The sequence below is a fragment of the Silene latifolia genome, chromosome 9, assembly GCF_048544455.1.
Source record: "Silene latifolia isolate original U9 population chromosome 9, ASM4854445v1, whole genome shotgun sequence".
Taxonomy (NCBI): Eukaryota; Viridiplantae; Streptophyta; class Magnoliopsida; order Caryophyllales; family Caryophyllaceae; genus Silene; species Silene latifolia.
In genome coordinates, this window is record NC_133534.1 from 25,571,714 (window position 1) to 25,594,186 (window position 22,473).

Sequence of the window (22,473 nt, forward strand, 5' to 3'; positions counted from 1 at the left end):
ACCAACACGATCTAATGCCTTATGATTTAGTCTCTAGGTTCGCAAAGTTATGGTGATCTGTCTGTGGTCCGGTCCTGCTAACTAATTCAGTCCCCAATTTTGCGTTTTGGGCCAATTTGGTCTCATTCTTCCGATCTAGTTTGGTTCCAAACCAGTTAACACCCACAATTACAAGATTTTTTTTCTTTTTTTATGACATGAGACCCTATGAATTTATCTTCATAGAGGTTCTAAGGCGTTCCATGAACACTACGGTAGAATAACTGTTATTTTAAATACAAAGTTACTTAAATTGCTTTCAGTACTTCGAAAAGAATTGCCTATCTTAAAATGTAGTATGTACTCTGTAGGTAGGGAATATTTCTAATTAAGAGGATAAAAATACAAGGCATACAATAACACAAAATCTCATTGAAGACGGCACGTATCCGTCACTTTGGAGTGACGGATACCATTTCCTCTCACAAATGACCCAAATAGAGGAGAGAGAGGAAAGCACATGGGGGTGCCCCACCTTGTCCCCCTATCCGTTTTGTGAGTGACATTACCCGTCACTTGCTCCGACCCGTCTTCAGCAGGACTAACCGAATACAATAAACATTGGAAGATAATGTGTCCCTATTTGATGAAGATGAAGATGAGGTCAAGGAGAAGGAAGAAAACAAGTGGCGTACGATATAAAATACTCGACATTAACAAATTCACAAAATATCATTGAAGACGGGCGATATCCGTCATAAGCTTGTGACGGATACCGTTTTCTCTCACAAAATACCCATTGAGAGGTGAGTGAGAAACACATAGGGATGCTCCACCTTGTCCCCTCTCTCTTTTTGTGAGAGGTCACAAGCTTGTGACGGGATTAACCCGTCACAAGCAAGACTAGCTGTAACAAATTTAGTCAAGAATGTCGACTTTAATCAAACTAAACAACTCTAAGTAATACTTTACTATTAACCCCACTAAAAATTTAATTAATATTTAACCCACCTAACTTTGATTCTAACTAGTAATTTAATCCTTAATTATTCACTTACACTCCTATTAATATCGACCCAATAATTAACTACCTAATACAAACGCCCATTCCTGACCCTCTCATTTCCCGCCATGATTCTCCAACCAACCCTCACCTTCCTCTTTCTCTTCATCTCCTCAGCGGCCATCACCGCTGCTGCCGAAGACACCTGCTCCGCGTACCCAACCACCCACTGCGAAGAATCATGTGGGATTTCCAGCAGTGACAACCTCATACCGGAAAGGAAAGAGATTTATGATGATGGTCGAATTATCGATATTAGCCACCGTATCACACCCGACATGCCGGCCTTTAGATCGGATAAAGGTGTGGGTGAATATATATGGCTAGTGGAAAGCCAGAAGAATGGTTCAATGTGTAATTTTTCAGAGTTTAAGCTTTCTATACATACTGGCACGCATGTGGATACTCCTGCTCATTTCTATGATGACTATTTTGATGCTGGCTTTGATGCTGATACTCTTGATCTTCACGTCCTTAACGGTATTTCAATCTATCTTTTCAATTGTTAATTATTTGGGTCTTAGAGCATGGACATTGAAGAGTATGTAACAATCTTCTTATTTTTTCTTTCTCCTTTTATCTTTTTGACACATCACATTCTCTTTCATCCAACCCATTCTCCACTATCTCCATCCTCCTCCTTCTCCTCTTCTATTTTTTTCCCACATCAAAGATGATCCTCTCTACTTCCTCTTTCATATTTTAATTATTTTTTCTATTGGAAATCAAATTAAATAATGTCCAAATACAATATTTTTATAGGTGAATGAAGAGAGTTGGCACAAGGGCCTAGGTTGTACTTCCTCTAAAAATAGAGGAAGACTTCCTCTTCCTCCTTCAAAGAGGATGTTTAATAGTAGTTCCACATTGAAGAGGACATCCTCTTAGCACCCTCTTTCATCTAAGAGGATGGTCAATCCTCTTCAATGTGGATGCTCTTAGACTCTTAGCTCAAAATTTTTGTTAGATTGTACCAAAATCTTGGGAAAAAGTAAGTAATTAGGGCTTGTTTGGGATGAGAGTAATTATTAAGGGAGTAATGGGAGGTAAAATAAGAAGAAATGGGAGGAGATTGGTGGTTAGTGGTGGTGTTGCAGTGTGGAAATAGGTGGTAAGGGAGGAATTATTACCTCCACAAGGAGGTAATGCATTACTTGAGGGAGAGGGGGATTTTACACTATATTTCCTCATTTCTATCGATTTCTACCTCTAACCCTTATCCATTCCCTATTTTTTAGTTCATTTTAGCTCTATTATTCCCTTAATAATTACTCTCATCCCAAGCAAACCCTTAATAGTAAAATTTTTAAAGCGTCTTGGTTGTGACGGACACTATCCGTCACAAGCTTGTGACAGATAGTGCTCCTTTCATAATAAGGCAAGTGGGAAAGCAAGTGGGGGGAAATGAAGTACTCCATGGATAGTGCCACTTGCATATTATGAGAGGGGTACTATCCGTCTTCAGCTTGTGACGGATAGTGTCCGTTTTCAATGAGAATTTGTGTAAAATCTTAGTGAAAAAGTGGGTCATATATATTTGAATGATAATCGAATCTGAATCGGATTCAATAATAACTGAATGATACTCGAACCTAAATATATTCGACTTGATAATAACTAAACTGAAAATTAAAAATATTTATTTTCTCATAAAAACACTCATAATTTAGGCTATTTTTTTTTTAAATGGTATTATAAATTTTATAATCAAATTTAAATGTATAAGGTTCATTTAAGCTAATTTTCTGACTTCTAACTCTAGATAATTATGACTTAAACTAAATTGAGTTGATATTGACTCGACCCGAGTCGAAATAGCACAAACTAACTAAAGTGTTTAACCGCAATAAATCCGATCGAAATCAAATTGAAACAATTAAAATCAAACCGACTTAATCCAATCTAAAATCAAACCGAATAACCCGTTTACCAGGTCTACAGTTAATGGGGAATCCCAATTTAGAGTTATGATGTCAAAAACACCTTTGACTTTTGGCTTGTCACTTTGACGATCGTTGATAAAATCGGCCAAACAACAATTGTCGATTTTGCCCCTAGGCTCTAAATTTAGCCAAAGACCAAAACATAGAGACGCCATTTCTGACGGGCAACAAACCGCCATGACTTTCCAACCACACCTCAACCTCCTCTTCCTCCTCCTCGCCACAAACTAACTAAAGTGTTTAACCGCAATTTAGCCAAAGACCAAAATATTTATTTTCTCATAAAAACACTCATAATTTAGGCTATTTTTTTTAAATGGTATTATAAATTTTATAATCAAATTTAAATGTATAAGGTTCATTTAAGCTAATTTTCTGACTTCTAACTCTAGATAATTATGACTTAAACTAAATTGAGTTGATATTGACTCGACCCGAATCTCACCCGAGTCGAAATAGCACAAACTAACTAAAGTGTTTAACCGCAATAAATCCGATCGAAATCAAATTGAAACAATTAAAATCAAACCGACTTAATCCAATCTAAAATCAAATCGAATAACCCGTTTACCAGGTCTACTGTTCGGGGAATCCCAATTTAGAGACTAGAGTTATGATGTCAAAAACTCCTTTGACTTTTGGCTTGTCACTTTGACGATCGTTGATAAAATCGGCCAAACAACAATTGTCGATTTTGCCCCTAGGCTCTAAATTATGCCAAAGACCAAAACATACAGACGCCATTTCTGACTGACAACAAACCGCCATGACTTTCCAACCACACCTCAACCTCCTCTTCCTCCTCCTCGCCACAATCGCCACCGCCACAGCCACTACTGACACCTGTGCCGCATACCCAATCTCCTCCGGCGGAGAATCATGCGGCAATCTCAAACCGGAGAGGAGAGAAACATACGGCGTTGGCGGCCGAATAATGGATATAAGTCACCGTATCAGCCCATACTTGCCATCCTTTAACACCGATAAAGGATTGGGTGAATTTGTATGGTTAGTGGAAAGTCAGAAGAATGGTTCTATTTGTAATGTTTCTGAATTTAAGCTGCCTATTCATACTGGCACACATGTTGATTCCCCTGCTCATTTCTATTATGATTATCTTGTTGCTGGCTTTGATGCTGATACCCTTGACCTTGATGTCCTCAATGGTAATTTATTTGCAGTTCGTATTTCTAATTTTATTGCTAATTGTCACGATTTTAAAGGATGATGATTCATGTTAGCCGACTTCAATTCAATTTTGGATTACGGCTCTGACGTTGTTGTTTTTTTGCTGTTGGTGGTGCGGCATTATTTAGTTGCTACATAGTAGTGTCCCACTCATTTGTTTTTGGGTATCTTAATTCAACGTAAATAAATGATTAATGATTGGGACGGGAGAGTAATCCGTATTATACGGCTGCTGGATGAAGGTAGAACTCATTTCTAACTTTGTCTATGAGCGTCACTCTTTGTGATACAGGAGTTCAATTCCGAAGCTAGCTTAGTACTCCCCCGTCCCGATCAATTGTTGTCCTTTGGTTTTGGCACAAAGACCAAGAAAAGAGGAATGAGCCAATTACTAAATGCCAAGTGGAACAAATTGAGTGTTAATGGTCAAATTGTTCATCAAGTTCATTCTTAAAATAGAAAGGACAACAATTGACTACTGTAACACCCAAAAATGGAATAGGACAACAAATGACCGGCACAGATGGAGTAATTTTGTTAGAATTTCACTGCCAGTCCTACAAAGCCACTAACTAAGACAGTAGCTGAGTAACTTTGCAAAACAAAGTCATAGGTGTAAGGTTGCAGACATCTGAGGTCTTAACCTCCTGCAATCTCCAGGAGACTTAAAGGCATTGCGGTAATATTGTTGTTAGTCGTTGTCTTGAGCACATGCTCATGTGTTGGTTTAATAGGGTCTTAATATAGCGTTTTGCTAGTCATTAGACAGTTGGTTTAATCCAATATTTGACATTTTAGCTTGCATTGTTTTTGGTGAAGTTGTGACTTGCGAATTTGATTTGTAGTGGAGTTGCATGGTGGTCGCGGAAATGAGGTTATTCAAAACTTTGGTTTACAAAATGGAAAGATTGAAACCATAAGGTTTCAAAATTAAACTAGCACAAATCTCGGTCCACTAGGAAGAAAGGGTCCCTTATACGCGACGTCTTTTTTGGCGGAATAATGGTTATTGATCTACTTTTGGTGGCTATAGTGCCACAGCTGATCATGTAATGTGCTATAAGAGGAAGTATCTTTCTCGGGCACTAACAATTCCAAGGCAGAGTTATGTTGCCAACGGCAATATGAATATATGATGGACCTCTAGTTTGGTAGGATCCTAACTCCCAACTTAATAAATAATGAAATGTTCTAATGTACGTCTTTAAGGTGTCAAGCAAAATTTGCCAAACAAATTGATTCCCTATTCCCTATGGCTAGGAAACATGTGGAAATTGTTTTTAGATTACTCATAATGAATATTTCTTCTAGAATTACATCTTCAATTGCTGCCTCACGATACTAGGAATCGACACTATAGTATGAGACTATAAGCTAACGGCCTCCTTTTCCGTTTTCTGTTGACAGGTCCTGCACTGTTGGTGGATGTACCCCGAGATAGTAACATCACCGGTATGCTTTCTTCGTTGTCATTTTACAACCTTGTAAAGAACAATTTGTCAGAACTCTCTGGGTGTGGGTGGTGGTTTTTGTGCACACTTCCTGCTGCCTTTTCTATCTTAGTGATTTAAGGGTGTTTGACTCGTTGAACGAGGACAGAGAAAACCTCATGAATTTCTGATACTGAAATGTTTTTAATATTTTCGACAGAGGAGGTGATGAAGACCCTTCACATCCCCAAAGGAGTACGCCGTGTGCTTTTTAGAACTCTTAACACGGACAGGTAAATTTACAGAGACTATTGTTTGCACATGATATTTGTGTAACTCCATCCTTTTGAAAATGTTTACCATTGATGCCGTGATTTTCTCATAAATCGTGTTCTACTTAATTACTTTTCTGCAATATAAATAAATTGTGTTATGCTTTTCTCATCTTTCTTGTATTATCGCTCTATCATATTAGGCGCCTTATGTTCAAGAAGGAGTTTGATTCCAGCTATGTGGGTTTCACGGAGGATGGGGCACAATGGTTGATCGATAATACTGATATCAAGCTTGTTGGTAAGATACTGGACATCAATTATCCACAATTTTGATTTGCTTATCGAGAATTCGAGACTGTTTTCAGATCAAGTATTCCTGAATGCTATTGTGTTGCCTTGCTGTTAACTGTGGTTTATTTTGCAATCGCCACACTAATGTTATTTTTTCTTGTATTATCTATTGCCTTTACGAAAATCATTTATCTTTGAAAGTATTTGATTTTAGTTACCTTGATCTAATCATCATATTGACAGGTATCGACTATTTATCTGCTGCGGCATTTGATCATTTGGCACCTGCTCATCTTGTGTTCTTAAAAGGCAGGGTAAGAGCTTTACTTTTTTCTTTCTTTTGCATAAATATATTGTTATGCCCCTATATCTCTTGCTATCAGTTCTGCATCTTCTGTTATGTTCTCTTGTGTATTTAAAACCGCCATATTGGGTGAACCCCCAGTATTTGTGTTTACGATAAAAGGAGGAAAACTGCATATATCCAATCCAATTACCCAACTGCTATAAGCGAAAACTTCGAGGCATTTGAGTAAGGATAGCGTCGTAGTTTTGTGTATTGGGTTTGGGTGAATCCCTATGATTGGTTGGTTTGTAGTGATAAGAGTACAATCAACAATAATAGTCATTCTACAGGAAATTTTACTGGTAGAGGGTCTAAAGCTAGATGACGTCCTTCCTGGGATGTACAATGTTCACTGCTTGCCTCTAAGACTTCTTGGTGCTGAGGGATCACCCATAAGATGCATTCTCATGAAATGATGCGACTTGAAAGTGTGAAAGTAGACAGAGGTCTTCATAAAACGATGTCCAAGCCGGAATGTACCAGTACATATCGTGGAAAATCGTCCAAGATAAAATAATGTAAAACCATTCAAATAAGAAAGCAGGCACAAGTAATTACTAATTTGTATAAGTTGATATCAGTAGAACATGTTCTACATTACCGTCAAGACGGTTTTTATAGGGCATAATTAAATGTACTGATGTTGTATGCATATATTGTACACAGTACCTTGATATGCAGGTCAAGCAAGAAAAATTTAAAACCTTTGTGACCATCCTTTCCGGTTTCTACATTAGCATGCATTAGACAGTTTTAAGGTACATTGGTTCCAACACTGCTCCATAGCCACCTCCATGCTGCGTTATTTCCCGGCTGAGATGGCATTGGCATTATCCGACTGGGGATAAAGGTTCAGTGTAGAGGTTGGATCTGAAAGGTTCAATGTAAAGGTTGGATCTTTGTGTGTAAGACATCGGTGTTTGGTATGGTAGATAACATTGGTATTTAACAGTGACTTGGGTTGATTGGGGAGAAGGCATGTTTTGGATTGACTGAGTTTTCTCCCTTATCTTAAAATTTGGAATAGAGATCAAATGTAAAAAAATCACTAATGCATCTTCTGAGCTATAGATTATCCATAATAGTCCCGGACTTCCAGTAGGTCCTCCTGAGAGATCGTATCACACTGAAACTAGTGTGACTGTGTGAGACATACCAATTAAGGTTTGTCTGTTAAAATATAAAACAATGTCACATAGTCCAGGACTTCCGCCTTACATTTTAATGTCACAGATTCTCATGTAAGGCGGCCTTACACAAGAAGTCTGTAAACCGACTTCATTAAGCAACTAACTTTGCTTTTACTTAGGTCATTATATTTGTATTCTAAACCCAGTTTATAATTGTGAAGAGGCAAGTTCCAACTTCGTCGGAGGCTTACTGAATTAAACATTTCATAGCTGTAAAGTTGAGTGAAGCATTGCTTAATCCTGCAGTCACTGTACTCCAGTTTCTTTTAGTGTAGGCCTTATATGATCAATTGATAACCACCTTCATACTTCATTTAGCAAGTATCACAAAATAATTAAGATGCTCATTGACTTGCATTTTTATAAATCTATACTTTAATTACAAAAACTCTTGCTGCTAATTGGGAAAGTACACTTTTTTTTTTCTTAGAGATCAAGTGATACCAAATTAAACATACTTCGTAACAGGTTTTGAAGTATAATCCGTAATGAAATAATGTAATATTATAAACGCCGTACTCCCTCTCATTCAACCGATTCTTTACGTTTCATTAAAAAACTTTTCACAAAGAATAAAAACTTAAAGAACCTATAATTGTAAACAATGTATAAGTTGAATGTGATTGTATTTCAAAAAATAGTAGCTCGTTCATGAAATTATATATTCATCCATCAAATTTCCTCTAAGGGTCACGAAAAAACATGTGTCGACTGAGAAAATAGGATACTGGCACAATGTTAGTGATATCGGTCTATCGGACTACATCAACGATATAAAAGGTTAACAAACGACGGAAACGTAGGGAGTAAAATAAACTCTTTTTGAAGTGATACCAAACTTGAAACTAGGAAATGCATCATGGCATGAACAACAATTAAAGGTCCATCTTTATTGTCTTCTAACAATGAATGTTCAAGAAATATTTGCATGAAGCACTTGAATTGAAGTGCCATGTTATAGACATGTGAAGATGACTTGATGAATGTTCACTTGAGGTTGACTCCTTGATCCTACATCTTAGCAAAGCAACTCTTCTACACTGCAAATACTCCCTATATAAACACCACATTTCAGGTTCTAAACATATCTCGATTCAACCATTAATCTTCTTTACTATTCTACATATACATAACCTTATATAAAAAGTATTACATTTTAGTGTCGACAACTCAAAAAATGGCATCGCCCAAGATGATTTATCTTGGGTGCTTAGTTTTGTTATTGGCCATGGTAGAGGCAACTCCGCCGGGCATTGCAAACCATCCAGCTCAAGCATCATGTAAGATCAAGAAGTACAAAATGTGTTATAACTTGGTGCATGTTTGTCCTAAGTTTTGTCCTGATGGTTGTGAAGTAGAATGTGCTTCATGCAAGCCCATTTGTACTTCCGGTTCATCACCATCTGGTGGCGAACCTGAACAGTCGCCACCATATGTCCAACCCCCATCTGACTCATCTGGTGGCGACATTGGCTCATCACCACCCACATATGTTCCTCCACCATCTGACTCATCGGGAGGTGGTGCTGAGGGATCACCCATAAGATGCATTATTGGTGCTGAGGGATCACCCATAAGACTTCTTGGTGCTGAGGGATCACCCATAAGATGCATTCAGTCCCTTGGCCATCTCCTCCCACCACTCCATCAACACCATCACCACCACCACCGTCTTCAGGTGTTGCTGCTAGAAAGAGAGTGAGATGTAGAAACAAGGGTTACGGAGCATGTTACGGTCAAGAGTTCACTTGCCCTGCCAATTGTCCTACTTCTTGCCAAGTCGACTGCAACTCTTGCAAACCCGTTTGCTGTATGTCTTCTACTCTTTTTCGCTTCATAATTCTTTCAATAATAGTGCATTGCATAGAATTTTCCAATAATCATTGGAATAGCCGGGAAACTGTAATCATATTAGAAATGATCAAATGTAGAAATGACCTAGACATGTCTCACCACAAGCGGGCCGGATATATCATTCAAACATTGCTCATACTTTTTTCCGGACCAAGTCCAATGGACGGGACGATTCTTAAACAACATTCATAATTTAGTCACTTTAGTTAATCATGTTTTTGCACCAATTCCTCTGGTTACCAACAATCTAACCCCTTTTTCCATTGGTTTTATAGCATGTGACTACCCGGGAGCAGTATGCCAAGACCCACGTTTCATAGGAGGAGACGGCATTACCTTCTACTTCCACGGCAAGAAGGACAAAGACTTCTGTCTCGTATCCGATTCGAACCTCCACATCAACGCTCACTTCATCGGAAAACGCAACCCTGAAATGACCCGAGACTTCACCTGGGTCCAATCCATTGGCATCCTCTTCGACAACCATCGTCTCTACGTAGGAGCTCAGCCTACCGCTGCCTGGAACCCTGGTGTCGACCGCCTTTCCCTTGCCCTTGACAACGAACCCATTTTCCTCCCCGAAACCACCCACTTCAAATGGCAGTCCAGCACCACCACCCGTCAAATCACCATCACTCGAACCTCTGACTCGAACGACGTGGTAATTGAAATCGAAGGAAAAATGACAATTTCGGCCAAGGTGGTCCCTATTACTGAAGAGGAATCCCGAGTCCACAATTACGCGATAACCAAAGACGATTGTTTTGCGCATCTCGATTTAGGGTTTAAGTTCAACTCGCTAAGCAAAGGAGTAGACGGCGTGTTGGGCAAGACTTATAGAGATGATTATGTAAGTAAGGTGAAGATGGGTGTTGCAATGCCGATAATGAGTGGTGATAAAGAGTATTCTACAAGTAATCTTTTTGCTACAGATTGTTTGGTTTCGAGGTTTAACAATGACGGTCAAGAATGGGGCGCATTGGAGAGTTTGGAGTTTGATAGTAGCATGAACTGTGGTAGCGGAATGAGTGGTGAGGGCGTCGTCTGCAAGAGGTAGACTTGACTCGGCTCAATTCGACTTGAAACTTTACAATCGGATTTTAACTACTGAGTATTTGCTTACTCGGTTCGTACTTATATATATTTTTCAATAAGAATTAAAGCCATATTAAGCTTTGGCTTATGTTAATTTAATCTAATTGCACTGTATTTGAATATTTTTTTCAATCAAAAAGTGATGAATTATGTTGTAAGATGGCCTCATCTCTAATGCATTCATGTTCAGCATTCCTTAATTAGTCGATATTTTGCCATTAGATGAATTTGCTTTTGAGATCATGCGTGTGTTTGGTTGTTAACATAATCAGGTTTTGGATGACAAGTACATTAGCTAAATATATAAGTCATTTAAATTTTAGTGATATGATAGACTAACAAATCTCAATTGCAAAACTTCATAAATCCTTAAGACAGATTTGTCAAGTAAATATTAGTCCTTGAAGTCTCCCTCTGGGTTCTATACACGCAATGAACTTCATAAATCCTTAGTTTACATTAAACGGAACTTCGCCTTGGATTATACCGGACTTAGCTTTAATGCCTTGCTACTAAACTGGCTATTCTTCTTCTGCAAGGCCAAATGTAAGATAATTTCAGTATTACATACAACTATAGTACAGATAATTTCATTAGACAATTCGTAACTACTCCGTACCTTTTTGCAAGTGCTTTTACGGACGTCGCAAATTGGACGGTGACGAGGGCAACACTGGGAAGGATCATTAGCACAACACACACCTTTTTCCAAAGGGCAGCAACCCCATGATAAGCAATACGGTCCATATGTATAGGTGCAACAACATGTTGCGTTACTCGGGCATGAGTTATATGAGTCACACGCTACTTCATCCGACTTACCATCTGACTTTTGCAACAGCTTCTTATCATCGTTTTCTGAAACATTTTCAAAATCGTCAATTACAACGACCTTACTAGCTTCTACACATTTTATTTTCAATTGGTCTCCCTTGTGACGGGTTACCATTTGTGGCGGATATTTTGTGAGATAAAATGGTAACAAAATGGGTTAGTGGAGAAAGGGGACCACATAAATAGTGTTGCAGAGAGAGAAAAAGTGGGTACATTGTGAGGTAAAGTGGTATCCGTCACAAGCTTGTGACGGATATTTCATGTCTTCAATGAGAATTTGTGTTTTATTTTTGCCAATATAAAGTGTGAACTTGGGTTTTTGTGACCGTCAATTAGTGCAGACGTACAGTCTCGAATAAGGAATTACAAACCGACGACCCCTCGAGGTGACACTCGACCCTCTATAAATAACACAACTGATTGGTTTCGTTTCGAGCCTACACTGAACAAGCCCGACCATAGGGAAGCAGTGAATGGGGCAAAATTAAATTGACAACTAATTGATTTTCATCGTTGTATTTTTATTTTAGAAAAAATTAAATTAAATTTGCAACTTAATCGAGTAAATTTAGCAATGTCATGAAATGTAATTTTTTTTTTTTGAAATACCCACGAGAAGTCACTTAATTATCAAGTAAATCCGCCTCAGCCAAGCATACAACGTTTTGCGGAAGCGAACCAACCCATAGACGACGACCAACTAACTATGGACTCATATGTGCGAGTTCATGTGCGACCTTATTAAAGTTTCTACGAGAAAGAAAAATGAAACAGACTCAAAAACGATGAAAATGTCGTTGCGAGCAACCCTTTGCTTCGGCAAGTCTTCAATAACAACACCACAATCACCTTCAATCTCGACCGTCCTAAGTCCCGGCTCCCATGCTTCTTGAAGCCCTTGAAATACTGCCAAAGCTTCGGCCAACCTCGGGTCCATTGGTCCCTCATTTTGTATCGTCACATCCCACTCCACATTACCATTTCCGATCCATCACGACACACTACTCCCCACCCTACACCAACCCCATCGAAAATACCGGCATCGACATTGATTTTCTTCATTCATAAACCCGGCCTCTGCCAACCCACCACCCGAGGCTCCCCTATACTTGCCTCTCCATCACTCTCTAGCTCTCTCATTTCCGATAAAAGCTCCCTCGATCGTTCTCCTAACCACCATATCCGCCTTCCACTCTCCATCTTTGAAAATGGCCTTATTTCGCCTTTCCCAAATCGCCCAAAATCCCGTCATCAACACCGTAACCTCCCTCGCCCCATACCCCTCATCCTTTCCTCCACCACTCCTTCACTCGCGCACACCCATCTATCTCCTGGCACATCCAATTTTCAGCCCATTCCACACTCCTCCCACCTACCCACATCCCCGGATGACATGAAGGTAAGATTCAGAATGATAAGAACACCGAGGAGATACCTCATCAATCGAGCCAACTCGAGACTCGGGCAGCCAACTTCCTCTTTGTAGCTAAGGTATTACTACATAGTTGCCAAAATAATACTTTTATTCGTGGTAAAACCGGTGCAATCCAAATTCTATTCCATAAGGCCTTGTCCCTCCCTTCATCCGATTGTCCCACCATATCAACACCATCCATTGTGAGAAGTTTATAGGGAGAGCGGACCGAATAAATACCATCCCTTTCCGCGTCTCAGCACCATCCATTGTTCAATCGAGGCCACCTTAGCCTAATGCCCAGTATTCGTGCTTGTTCAAATGGTATGAACAAAGATTTGACCTTCGCTACATCCCACCCCTCGTCATTCTCTTTCATCAACTCCGCGACACGCATATCCCTTTTAGCATCCCCTCGAGGCAAAATAACTCGACGTGACTGCGTCTCCACCACCCAAGGGTCATCCCACACCCCGATAGACGAACCATCCTTAACTCTCTTACGAATTCCTAATTCCAAAATAAACCGAGCTTCCCATATACTCCGCCAGGTATAGCTAGGATTATAGCTCAATTCCGCCTCCTTAAAGGACGAGTTCGAAAAATATTTGCTTCTTAGTAAACGAACCATAAGGGTCTCATTATCCGTCATTAGCCTCCAAGCTTATTTTCCCAACAAGCCATATTAAACTTCGCAAAATCACGGAATCCCATCCCTCCTTCGCATTTCGGCTTACATATCCTAGCCCACGCCATCCATGTAATTTTCCGTCTACCATTCTCCGATCCCCACCAAAATCACGAGACCATAGAACGTAAGTCATCACAAATATTAGCCGGTAGCATAAAAACACTCATTGCGTATGTAGGAATCGATTGGGCAAGCCCTTATCAACACTTCCTTACCCGTCTTACTGAGCAATAATCCGCGCCAAAACTGCAATTTCTTACTAATACGATCACGAACAATAGACGTAATAATATTCTTCGACCTCCCCACTACTGTGGGTAAGCCTAAATTCTATCTTGGGCCGTCACCTCGTTAACCCCCAACATCTCCACAACCCGCCTCCTTCTATTCCCCGTTGTCCCATGACTGAACAACACTGTCGTTTTGTCTAGATTGAAAAGCTGACTCAAGCCTGTTCATACCTCCCCAAAATATTCATCACCTGTCTTGCTTCCGCCTCCTTAGCTTTCACAAAAAATATACTGTCATCTTCAAACAAAAGATGAGAAATAAACAGAGCAGTTGGGGCCACTCTAACTCCATGAATTGAATCAATCTCGATCGCCCGCCTCATAAGACTGAACAAAACCTCAGCGCATAAAATGAAAAAAATAAGGAGAAAGAGGGTCACCTTGTTGAATCTCATGCCGTGGGACATAAACATCAGAACACAAACCATATATAACCACCAAATATCGAACAGAACAAACACATTTCCTAACCCACGTGACCTAGATCAAACCCCATACTCCATACTGAAAAGGATTGCCTTTAAAAAATTCCACTCAACCTGGTCATAAGGTTTCGCCATATTGAGTTTTAGCGCCATATGGCCTCCTCCACTACGAGCATTCTTCCTATGGTGGAAAATTTCAAATGCCACAAGTATATTATCGGTAATGAGTCGCCGAGGAGTGAAAGCGTTCTATTTTTCCGACACAATATCCCCAAGAAAATGCTTTAACCGGTTCGTTAGAACTTTAGATATAACTTTATAGACCACATTACATAGACTAATAGGTCTAAAAATATTTCATTTTGTCCGGAGCCTTCTTCTTAGGTATAAGTACTATATTGGTCGTGTTCCAGTCCTCCGGAAAAAATGTGCCATTTAAAATGTTAAGGACCGAACGAACTACAACAGGACCAACAATATGCTAAGAAGTTTGATAAAATAGCCCATTCATCCCATCGGGTCCTAGACGCTGAAGGCTCAAAGCAGCAACAACCTCTTCACTCTTATACTCCTCCTTCAGAATCATATTCATCGCCTCCGTAACATGCCTCGCCACGCCTCCCAGTAGCCCCTTGTAATCTGCCCGTGAATCCGTCCTGAACAACTCCTCAAAATACTCCACTACACATAGAGAAATCGCTTCATTCCCCTCATAGCACCGGCCCCCATCATCCACCAATCTAACAATGTGATTTTCTTCTTCCTTTGTCCCGCTTTTCTATGAAAAATTGCACATTAGGTCTCCATCCTTCAGCCAAATAGACTGTGATCTCTATCTCCAAAACCGCTCCTCCTGTCTCAAAATATGGCCAATCTCCGGCAGAACTCTCCTCCGTTCTTGGACCTGGCTCGCATCTATACTCCCTTCATTAAGAACTTATAACCATTGCCTCTTCTTATTGAGGTCACGGAGGAATTTTGCTACACTTATCCCCTTCCATTGCATTAATTCGTTCGAACAGTTATGAAGCGTGTTTATAAGCTCATCATCCCCGTCTCACTGAATCCTCAATCCCGTCTTCTCCCAACTATATGTGCTCAAAACGAAATTTCTTCTAACTCCCACTATCACATCTAGCCCTCCCATCGAACATCACCTTAATCGGAGCATGATCGGACCATTCTCGATCAAGGTGAATTAATCTAGCATATGGATATATCTCACTCCAGTCCTTAGTAATCATGGCCTTATCAATCATGCTTTCTCGATTGTGCTCTCTATCTTGCCCATTATCGAACATAAAAGCATACCCTTCATAAGTTAAATCCCTCAGACCCATCTCATCAACCGCATTCCGAAAATTGTTCATTTGCCACTGAGCCCGCGAGCCACCCTTCATTTCAGTCGAATAAAGTATCTCCTTAATATCCCCTATACACAAAGGGACCTTAATTATCGGTAGCTAACAAACGAATCTGGTGCCACGAGAGGCCATCCATAGAAGCCCATACACCTCCATTTCGCATCCTCCATCTCTACATCAAAGTCCATAAAATGAATAGCCGCGCCCCTAAACGTAAACTTTACCTCGTGCCTCTATAAAAACGTTAGCCCTCTCGAGCGTCCTACATTATCTACCATAAGATCGTCGTCCCCATCAATTCTACTAATCACCTTTTTCATATCACAACCACTAAGTTTCGTCTCGCAAGGAAACACAATAGCCGAGGCCTTCTATCGAATAAGACTCCGAAGAGCGCCTACTGCATCGGGGTTGCCCAGCCCCCTACAATTAAGGCTCGAACAACTTATTGAGCCCGGCAGGTTTGAACTGTGTGAACCACCACCTCATATATAATCACAACCCACATCCCTGTTAGTTGCAGCCTTCTTATGCACCATCGAAACATCCCCATATCCTCCACTCTCGCCCTCTTTTGGTTGTCATTAATATTGGAATAATCGCGTCCTGGAGTATGATTCAAGCATACCCCATCAATAGTACAGGCTCTTCACATCCATTTCCAAACCTCCCCCTTCCCCTTTCCCTCATCACTCCTTACCACCAGCTCCTCCAACCGAACCTCTTCAGCCTCCCTAACCGCCACAAAGTTTTTCTAACCCAACATTACCTCTCGTTTACTTGCACATCCCCATCAACATCCAAAGTATCACGACCTCTCATACTACCCAACGGCAACAGACCCGTATCCTAAATCAAACTCATAACCCCAGCCAACACCCATCTCCACTCCATTCTTCCACCCTCATCTGCCACCCTACCACCCGTCTCTGAATCCATGGTCACATCATCCTTCTCCCTCGCACGCCTCATTCCACTTTTGTTCGATAAAGCAATCCTTCGTAGTTTCTCGATCATCTCCTTCTCACTTCTCAAGTATTCCGCTTCTCACTCCAGTCTCAAATCCCTACTAACCCTACTCCCCTCAGCCACTCCCGTCTTACCCGCCTTTCGTGGCGACGCACGTAACCCTTCTCCAAATCTGAGTTCGTCTTCTTCATAGGGTCTCTCCTCACAATCCTTCTCTCCATGGCCCAAGACCCCACACCTATAACAAAATAAAGGCAGTCTGTCATGCTTCACATCAAAAGACGTAAATTTACCATTTGGCATACGAATCTCAGTAGATGAACGAAGTGGCTGGCGAATATCATGCATATACGCAAACGAACTGCCCTTTCCATCTCCGGAAAAGAGGCTACATTGTGCACGACATACTTACCCAACTACTCCCCTAGCCTCCTTAAATTATCCTCATTCATTCCACCTTTAATTGGAAGGTCATATATGCGTGTCCATATAGGAAGCCGATAAAGCGATGTGTCGGTCATACTACCCTCTAGATTAGGTTCATTGAAGCACCAAACAAACTTATTAAAGTGCTACGATTGGTACTTCAATAACATTGCTTTTATCAGGCTCATCCTCAAAATGAAAGATAAAGATTTTCTCCTTGTCATCGAGAACATTACTCATCACCTTCCCTCTCGGATTCCACAACCGTAACATCGTATCAATAGTTGCGCGCACATTGATTGCTTTCGATGCCTAGGTTTTCCCAATAAGGGTAATCTTCGTCTTGGCCTCCTGTACCTGCTCCCCTCCGACATCCCAGTCAAACACCGTACCGCCACCGCTCAGCTTTTCCCCCATCATCCCTTTCCCCTTGCTACAACACCCACGTTCCATACGAATTCCAGGAAAATTCTTACGCCAAAGTATGACAAAATAGCCAAACGAAGCCCTAAAAGCCAAACCCTAATTACGTCCAACACTACCACAACTACGAAGCACGATCACAAGAAGGAAAATAAAAGAAAATATGCAAAACACACCTACGCATGAGACGTAGAATCGACCTTAAGCCAGAAGGATGAAGCAAAGATCAGACTTTGACCAAACTCCAATAGAAACCCTCAGAAGACTGTAGTTAATTTTGATTTTGGGTTATTATCACTATTTGTTTTTATGAAATGTGTATTTTAATTAATTTTATTTCTACCATAAAACTAATAAAGTAATATTCTTTTTAAAAATAACATTTTTTAGCTAATTTTAAAATTTAGTAATTTTACTTTTAATCTTCTAGTAAACATGGGACTAGGAGTTCAATCACCTCTTATTTCTTGTTATAATTTCCCCGATTAGCAAAATAGTGAGGGAGATAATGCACTTTATAGGGTCAATTTAGTTCTTATATAATACTCCCTTCCATTTTAAATAAACTTCCTTATTTACTTTTTTCGTCTATTCACAATAACTTCCTTAATTCTATTTTTGGTAGGTGTTTCTATAGTCCAAATTTAATTGTATGATGGGATAGTGTGTTTCCTTAAATTTTGTGCGGAAGGGGAATAAGAAAATTTATTTACAATAGGAGGGAGTAATTTTTTTCATTTTTCAAATAGATATTCATATTTGATGTTTATATTTGATGTTTATTAACTAGAACTCTAGAAGTCACTAGAGGAAATGAGATGGCACCATCAAAATGATAACGAATATGAGTACCATGCACCATACCCCGGGCCCCTCATATACAACATGTGGGATTCATTAGATGATTGGGGCCTATTTAAAAGCATACGAGAAGGTGATACCGAATTTCAAAATTATTCGGTGATAATATTATCCACTATTCCCCCTTATTCTCTAAAATGTTTCTCATTTTTTAAAACGACAAATTCACAAAGATTTTTCACTTTCCTTAATTGTCTATCTTTTGTGGTTATAATAAGTTATGACCCCACATTCTCTCTCATACTTTCGTTTACATCCACATATCATCACACCACTAAATTTTACCCAAAAAGTAATGTAGAAGAATATAGAGTATAGGAGAGATTTTTTTTTTTAATAGTATAAATAGAGGGGAAAAAAATAGTATAAATAGAGGACGTTTTTGCCGTTGATGATGATGCAATTTTATCGTTCATCCACTAGTTTAATATTTATTGGACTGAGCTATCTATGTACCCCATTCAATACAAAATAATTAAATTGATAAATTCAATTGAAAGCTATTCAAGGTCATCCACACAATTAGAATAAACATATCTATCTCAATTTAGAGTTTTCTGACTTTTCTCTACCGCACTTGAGGCTATAAAGGTTCCAAAGGATTCATCAACAACATAAATTTCGACACAAATTCTTACTTAAGACGGGCACTATCCGTCTTAAGTTGTAGACGGATACCGTTTTGTGAGACAAAATGCCCAAATAGAGATAGTGGGAGGCACATGGGGGTGTCCCCACCTTGTCCCCCATATTCATTTTGTGAGTGTAACTACCCGTTTTAAGATTCGACCCGTCTTAAGCAAGACTTACTCAAATTTCGAAACTTGTCATCCAACTCACCTTCCTTATATTCCAAGGCAAATGCTTGAATATGACACTCATTAATTCCTTTGTAATAGTTTAATACGGAGCATATGTCTATCTACAATTCAAAGCCAGCAAAGCCATCTCTAAAGTCTAAACACAAATTCTTATTTATAAAACCTCACAAATTTGTCTGAGTTGTGTGACGAAAAAATGTAACTATTAAAATATAACTATTATCTAATGAATAAGAATTTGTAGGTGATTTCTTTTATTGTAAAATGGTCATTTTTCGTCAAAAATGAAGCCGACTATAGTATGCCATGAGCAAAATTGACAACTCAATTGAAGGCACACACATAGGGACCCAAATCTTAGACTTGCATATTAGGGCATTAGCAATAGACAAACCCCAAATGAGGTTTATCTAATGCCACATCACTCAACACACAAACCTCTCTAACAACAAATCTCAATACAACAATAGACAAACCTCTTAAATATAGACAAACCTCATAAAAGTATACTACATGGGGTCCACTATCACTCACAATCAAAAACACAAACCTGTATACAAAATTGTAACCATTCTCATCTATGAACCTCAACCCCCATTCTCAACAATAGAGAGGTTTGTCAACATTAAAAAGTACACAAACCTTTGTTAACAAATCTCTATTGTTGATGCCTTTACACACAGTGTTTTTAATCTACATAATAAGTGGATTATAACTGCTCCGTACTTTGGAGTGAAAGGTGTGCATTGAAAGTTGATGAGATTTATTCATACCTAATACCAACATTTCTATCAATTGGTCTCCCTTGTGACGGGTTACCATTTGTGGCGGATATTTTGTGAGTTAAAATGGTAACAAAATGGGTTAGTGGAGAAAGGGGACCACATGAATAGTGTTGCAGAGAGAGAAAAAGTGGGTATTTTATGAGGTAAAATGGTATCCGTCATTCAAGAGTGACGGATATGTGCCGTCACAAACAAGAATTTATGCATTTCTATATACCAACATTTCTATCTAGTGGTAGAGTTAGGTGAATATCATGTGCCCTCGCCCTTTTTATGGTTAAGATTTTCGAGGTTTTTAATTAAATTCTTTAAATTTTTTTGAAGGTACTTTATATTATAACTCATTTGTCCCCTTTAAAATTTTTCATTCCCTCTAAGTTTAAATCCTGGATCCGTCACTGTTTCTATGTTTAAATCCTGGATCCGTCACTGTTTCTATGATAAACTCTTTCTGAGTAAACCAACGTATGTAATGCCAGAAAATAAGATAGCGACATCTAGATAAAACTACTCTCTCCAATTCTAAATAACTCTTCCTATTTTCTTTTTCGTCTATTCACAATACTCTCCCTATTTCCTTATTTGGCAAACTTTTATACTTATTTTAATCACCCCACCCCACACAACAATACCCCACAATACTCATACTTTATCTTATTTTAACCACCTTACCCCGCAACAATACTTATTTTAATCACCTTACCCCACAACAATTATTTTAATTACACAATACATTCTCTCTCTTCAATCTTCTACCCCACTACAATATTTTACCATATAATACTTCCCTCCTTTAATTCTCGTGCTCTCCATAAAATGGGAAGGTTATTAAGAATAGGAGGGAGTATATATCTGAGGTTTAATTTGAAAACTGGTATATATAAATATGCTAATATAAACCAAAAAAATAATTCCTAAAGATATAAAAGTTACAAAAAAATATTTAAAAAGAATAATAAAATAAAGAGAAGAAACAAGAAATGAAATTACCAAATTGCCCTTGGTCTAGTTGATCATATGCATAAGCAACATGGCCTTTCTTTGGATTAGGCTCGTGATTATTGTGACCATATACGAACTTAAGCTTACTCTTGAAAACTTCAAACGTCTTCTCTTCTTCACCCAAGCCATTGTTGTTTTTGTGTGTTATGTCGTAGTCTGTATTCGACGTTTCGATGGCGGCCGATAGAGTAAGGGGAATCAAGAAGAAGATTGATAGAAGGGAGAAGAAGTGTTTAAACGTAGACGCCATTGTTGTTGACGTGAGAGTAAAGAGGAATTTTTATAGTACGAAGGAGAATAGGAAACGATTTAAGAAAAATCACGCAATGGTTTTATGTTATAAGGATTTTTTTATGCTTTCTAATGATCTTTATTTCCTAGCTTTTGGACCATTTTTTTTTCTTTTTTAGCTTCCAAAACAAGTTTTGTACACAAAGGAAATCCAACACGATTTAGAGCTAATAGAGTAAATAGGAAACGATAGAGACAGTTTCCTCTAGATAATGAAAATGTTGGATCTTTTGTTTTTAATAAATGTACTGTTGGGAGTTGGGACTTCCCCATCACCATTCCATCACATTAGTACTTCGTATAATATTATACGTTTTGGGTCAAATCTGCACAGTTTTTTTTTTTGAACTCCTTTCTAAAAAGCCTCACAGGGCTCATACTGATGGAGTGGTGAATCACCGAGTCTCTTATAAACTAGGCAGGACTATTTGGGTAAGGGGAAATATAACAAATCACCCCCATACGTTTGATAGTACGTGCAATTAACCCCCTTAACTTATAAATGAAACGAATCAACCCCATAATTTTATCTTAATGTGTAATTAACCACATACGAATTATCTTTTTAAGAATAAAACTTGCTAATTAAATATTTTACTATTATTGAAAATCAAAATTATTGATTAGATTTTAATACTAAAATTCTTGATTATTAAAAAGCATGTTCAAATATGTTTTTTTTATTTATTTTGGGGAAAAATGTTCCTAATATGAGAATTGTTAATGATGTTACAATGAAAAGTTACATGACCAAATTTTTGTTTATACTAAAATTGGTTCGCATTTTCGATTGAATATGTAAATATTATACGGTTATTTCATAACAATAATCCATCCTATTGGTGGTCTGTAATCATCACTCCATCCCATCAATAATCCCAATTAAATCCAACCTAAGCACCATACCTTTTAATAACGAACCAGCTGATATTTTTTGAAGTTTATGTTGGAATATTTGATAGTTTTTGGACAACGAACCTAGCTGGTATATGAGAAGTTTATGTGTAATATTTTCAAGTGAAGAATCAAAAACTTGATTTATTTGATACACATAAACATCATAGAATATCAGCTAATTCGTTATTAGAAAGTATGGTGTTTAGGTTGTATTTAATTGAGATTATTGATAGAATGGAGTGATTATTGCAGGGGCTAATTTGCTATGAGGGAAATTTAAGGGGTTGATTTTCATATAGTTCATAAGTTATGGGGTAATTTGCTAC

General features: G+C 38.7%; 2 protein-coding genes and 1 pseudogene across 3 annotated transcripts; 2 read left to right on the top strand and 1 right to left on the bottom strand.

The window, feature by feature from the left end:
• The first annotated feature begins 903 nt into the window (after positions 1–903).
• Positions 904–7,230, top strand: LOC141599427 (cyclase-like protein 2). Of its 2 annotated transcripts, none has more exons than XM_074419427.1 (6): positions 904–1,522; positions 5,581–5,625; positions 5,824–5,896; positions 6,079–6,176; positions 6,413–6,483; positions 6,806–7,230. In XM_074419427.1, exons 1-6 carry the CDS (start codon positions 1,111–1,113, stop codon positions 6,929–6,931), a joined length of 825 nt encoding a protein of 274 aa, XP_074275528.1. In that variant the 5' UTR covers positions 904–1,110; the 3' UTR covers positions 6,932–7,230. The 2 variants fall into 2 exon arrangements, with proteins under 2 accessions (XP_074275528.1, XP_074275529.1); XM_074419428.1 differs by lacking the exon at positions 904–1,522 and adding an exon at positions 3,619–4,151.
• Positions 7,231–8,760: 1,530 nt separating this feature from the next.
• LOC141599429 (uncharacterized) lies at positions 8,761–10,679 on the top strand (annotated as a pseudogene).
• A 292-nt stretch (positions 10,680–10,971) lies between these two features.
• LOC141599428 (uncharacterized) lies at positions 10,972–21,527 on the bottom strand. Its single transcript, XM_074419429.1, has 3 exons — positions 20,948–21,527; positions 11,274–11,512; positions 10,972–11,186 (listed from the first exon to the last, which is right to left on the bottom strand). Exons 1-3 carry the CDS (start codon positions 21,207–21,209, stop codon positions 11,136–11,138), a joined length of 552 nt encoding a protein of 183 aa, XP_074275530.1. The 5' UTR covers positions 21,210–21,527; the 3' UTR covers positions 10,972–11,135.
• Positions 21,528–22,473: the final 946 nt, after the last annotated feature.

Bases quoted from the DNA above. Each gene is read 5' to 3' on its own strand.
- LOC141599427 (XM_074419427.1), top strand. From the start codon at position 1,111: ATGATTCTCCAACCAACCCTCACCTTCCTCTTTCTCTTCATCTCCTCA. The intron at 6,177-6,412 runs GTAAGATACTGG...TCATATTGACAG, and splicing joins TACTGATATCAAGCTTGTTG to GTATCGACTATTTATCTGCT. The intron at 6,484-6,805 runs GTAAGAGCTTTA...GTCATTCTACAG, and splicing joins TTGTGTTCTTAAAAGGCAGG to GAAATTTTACTGGTAGAGGG.
- LOC141599428 (XM_074419429.1), bottom strand. From the start codon at position 21,209: ATGGCGTCTACGTTTAAACACTTCTTCTCCCTTCTATCAATCTTCTTC. The intron at 11,513-20,947 runs GTAATTTCATTT...AAAATGTTTCAG, and splicing joins ACTAGACCAAGGGCAATTTG to AAAACGATGATAAGAAGCTG. The intron at 11,187-11,273 runs GTACGGAGTAGT...TTGGCCTTGCAG, and splicing joins GTAAAAGCACTTGCAAAAAG to AAGAAGAATAGCCAGTTTAG.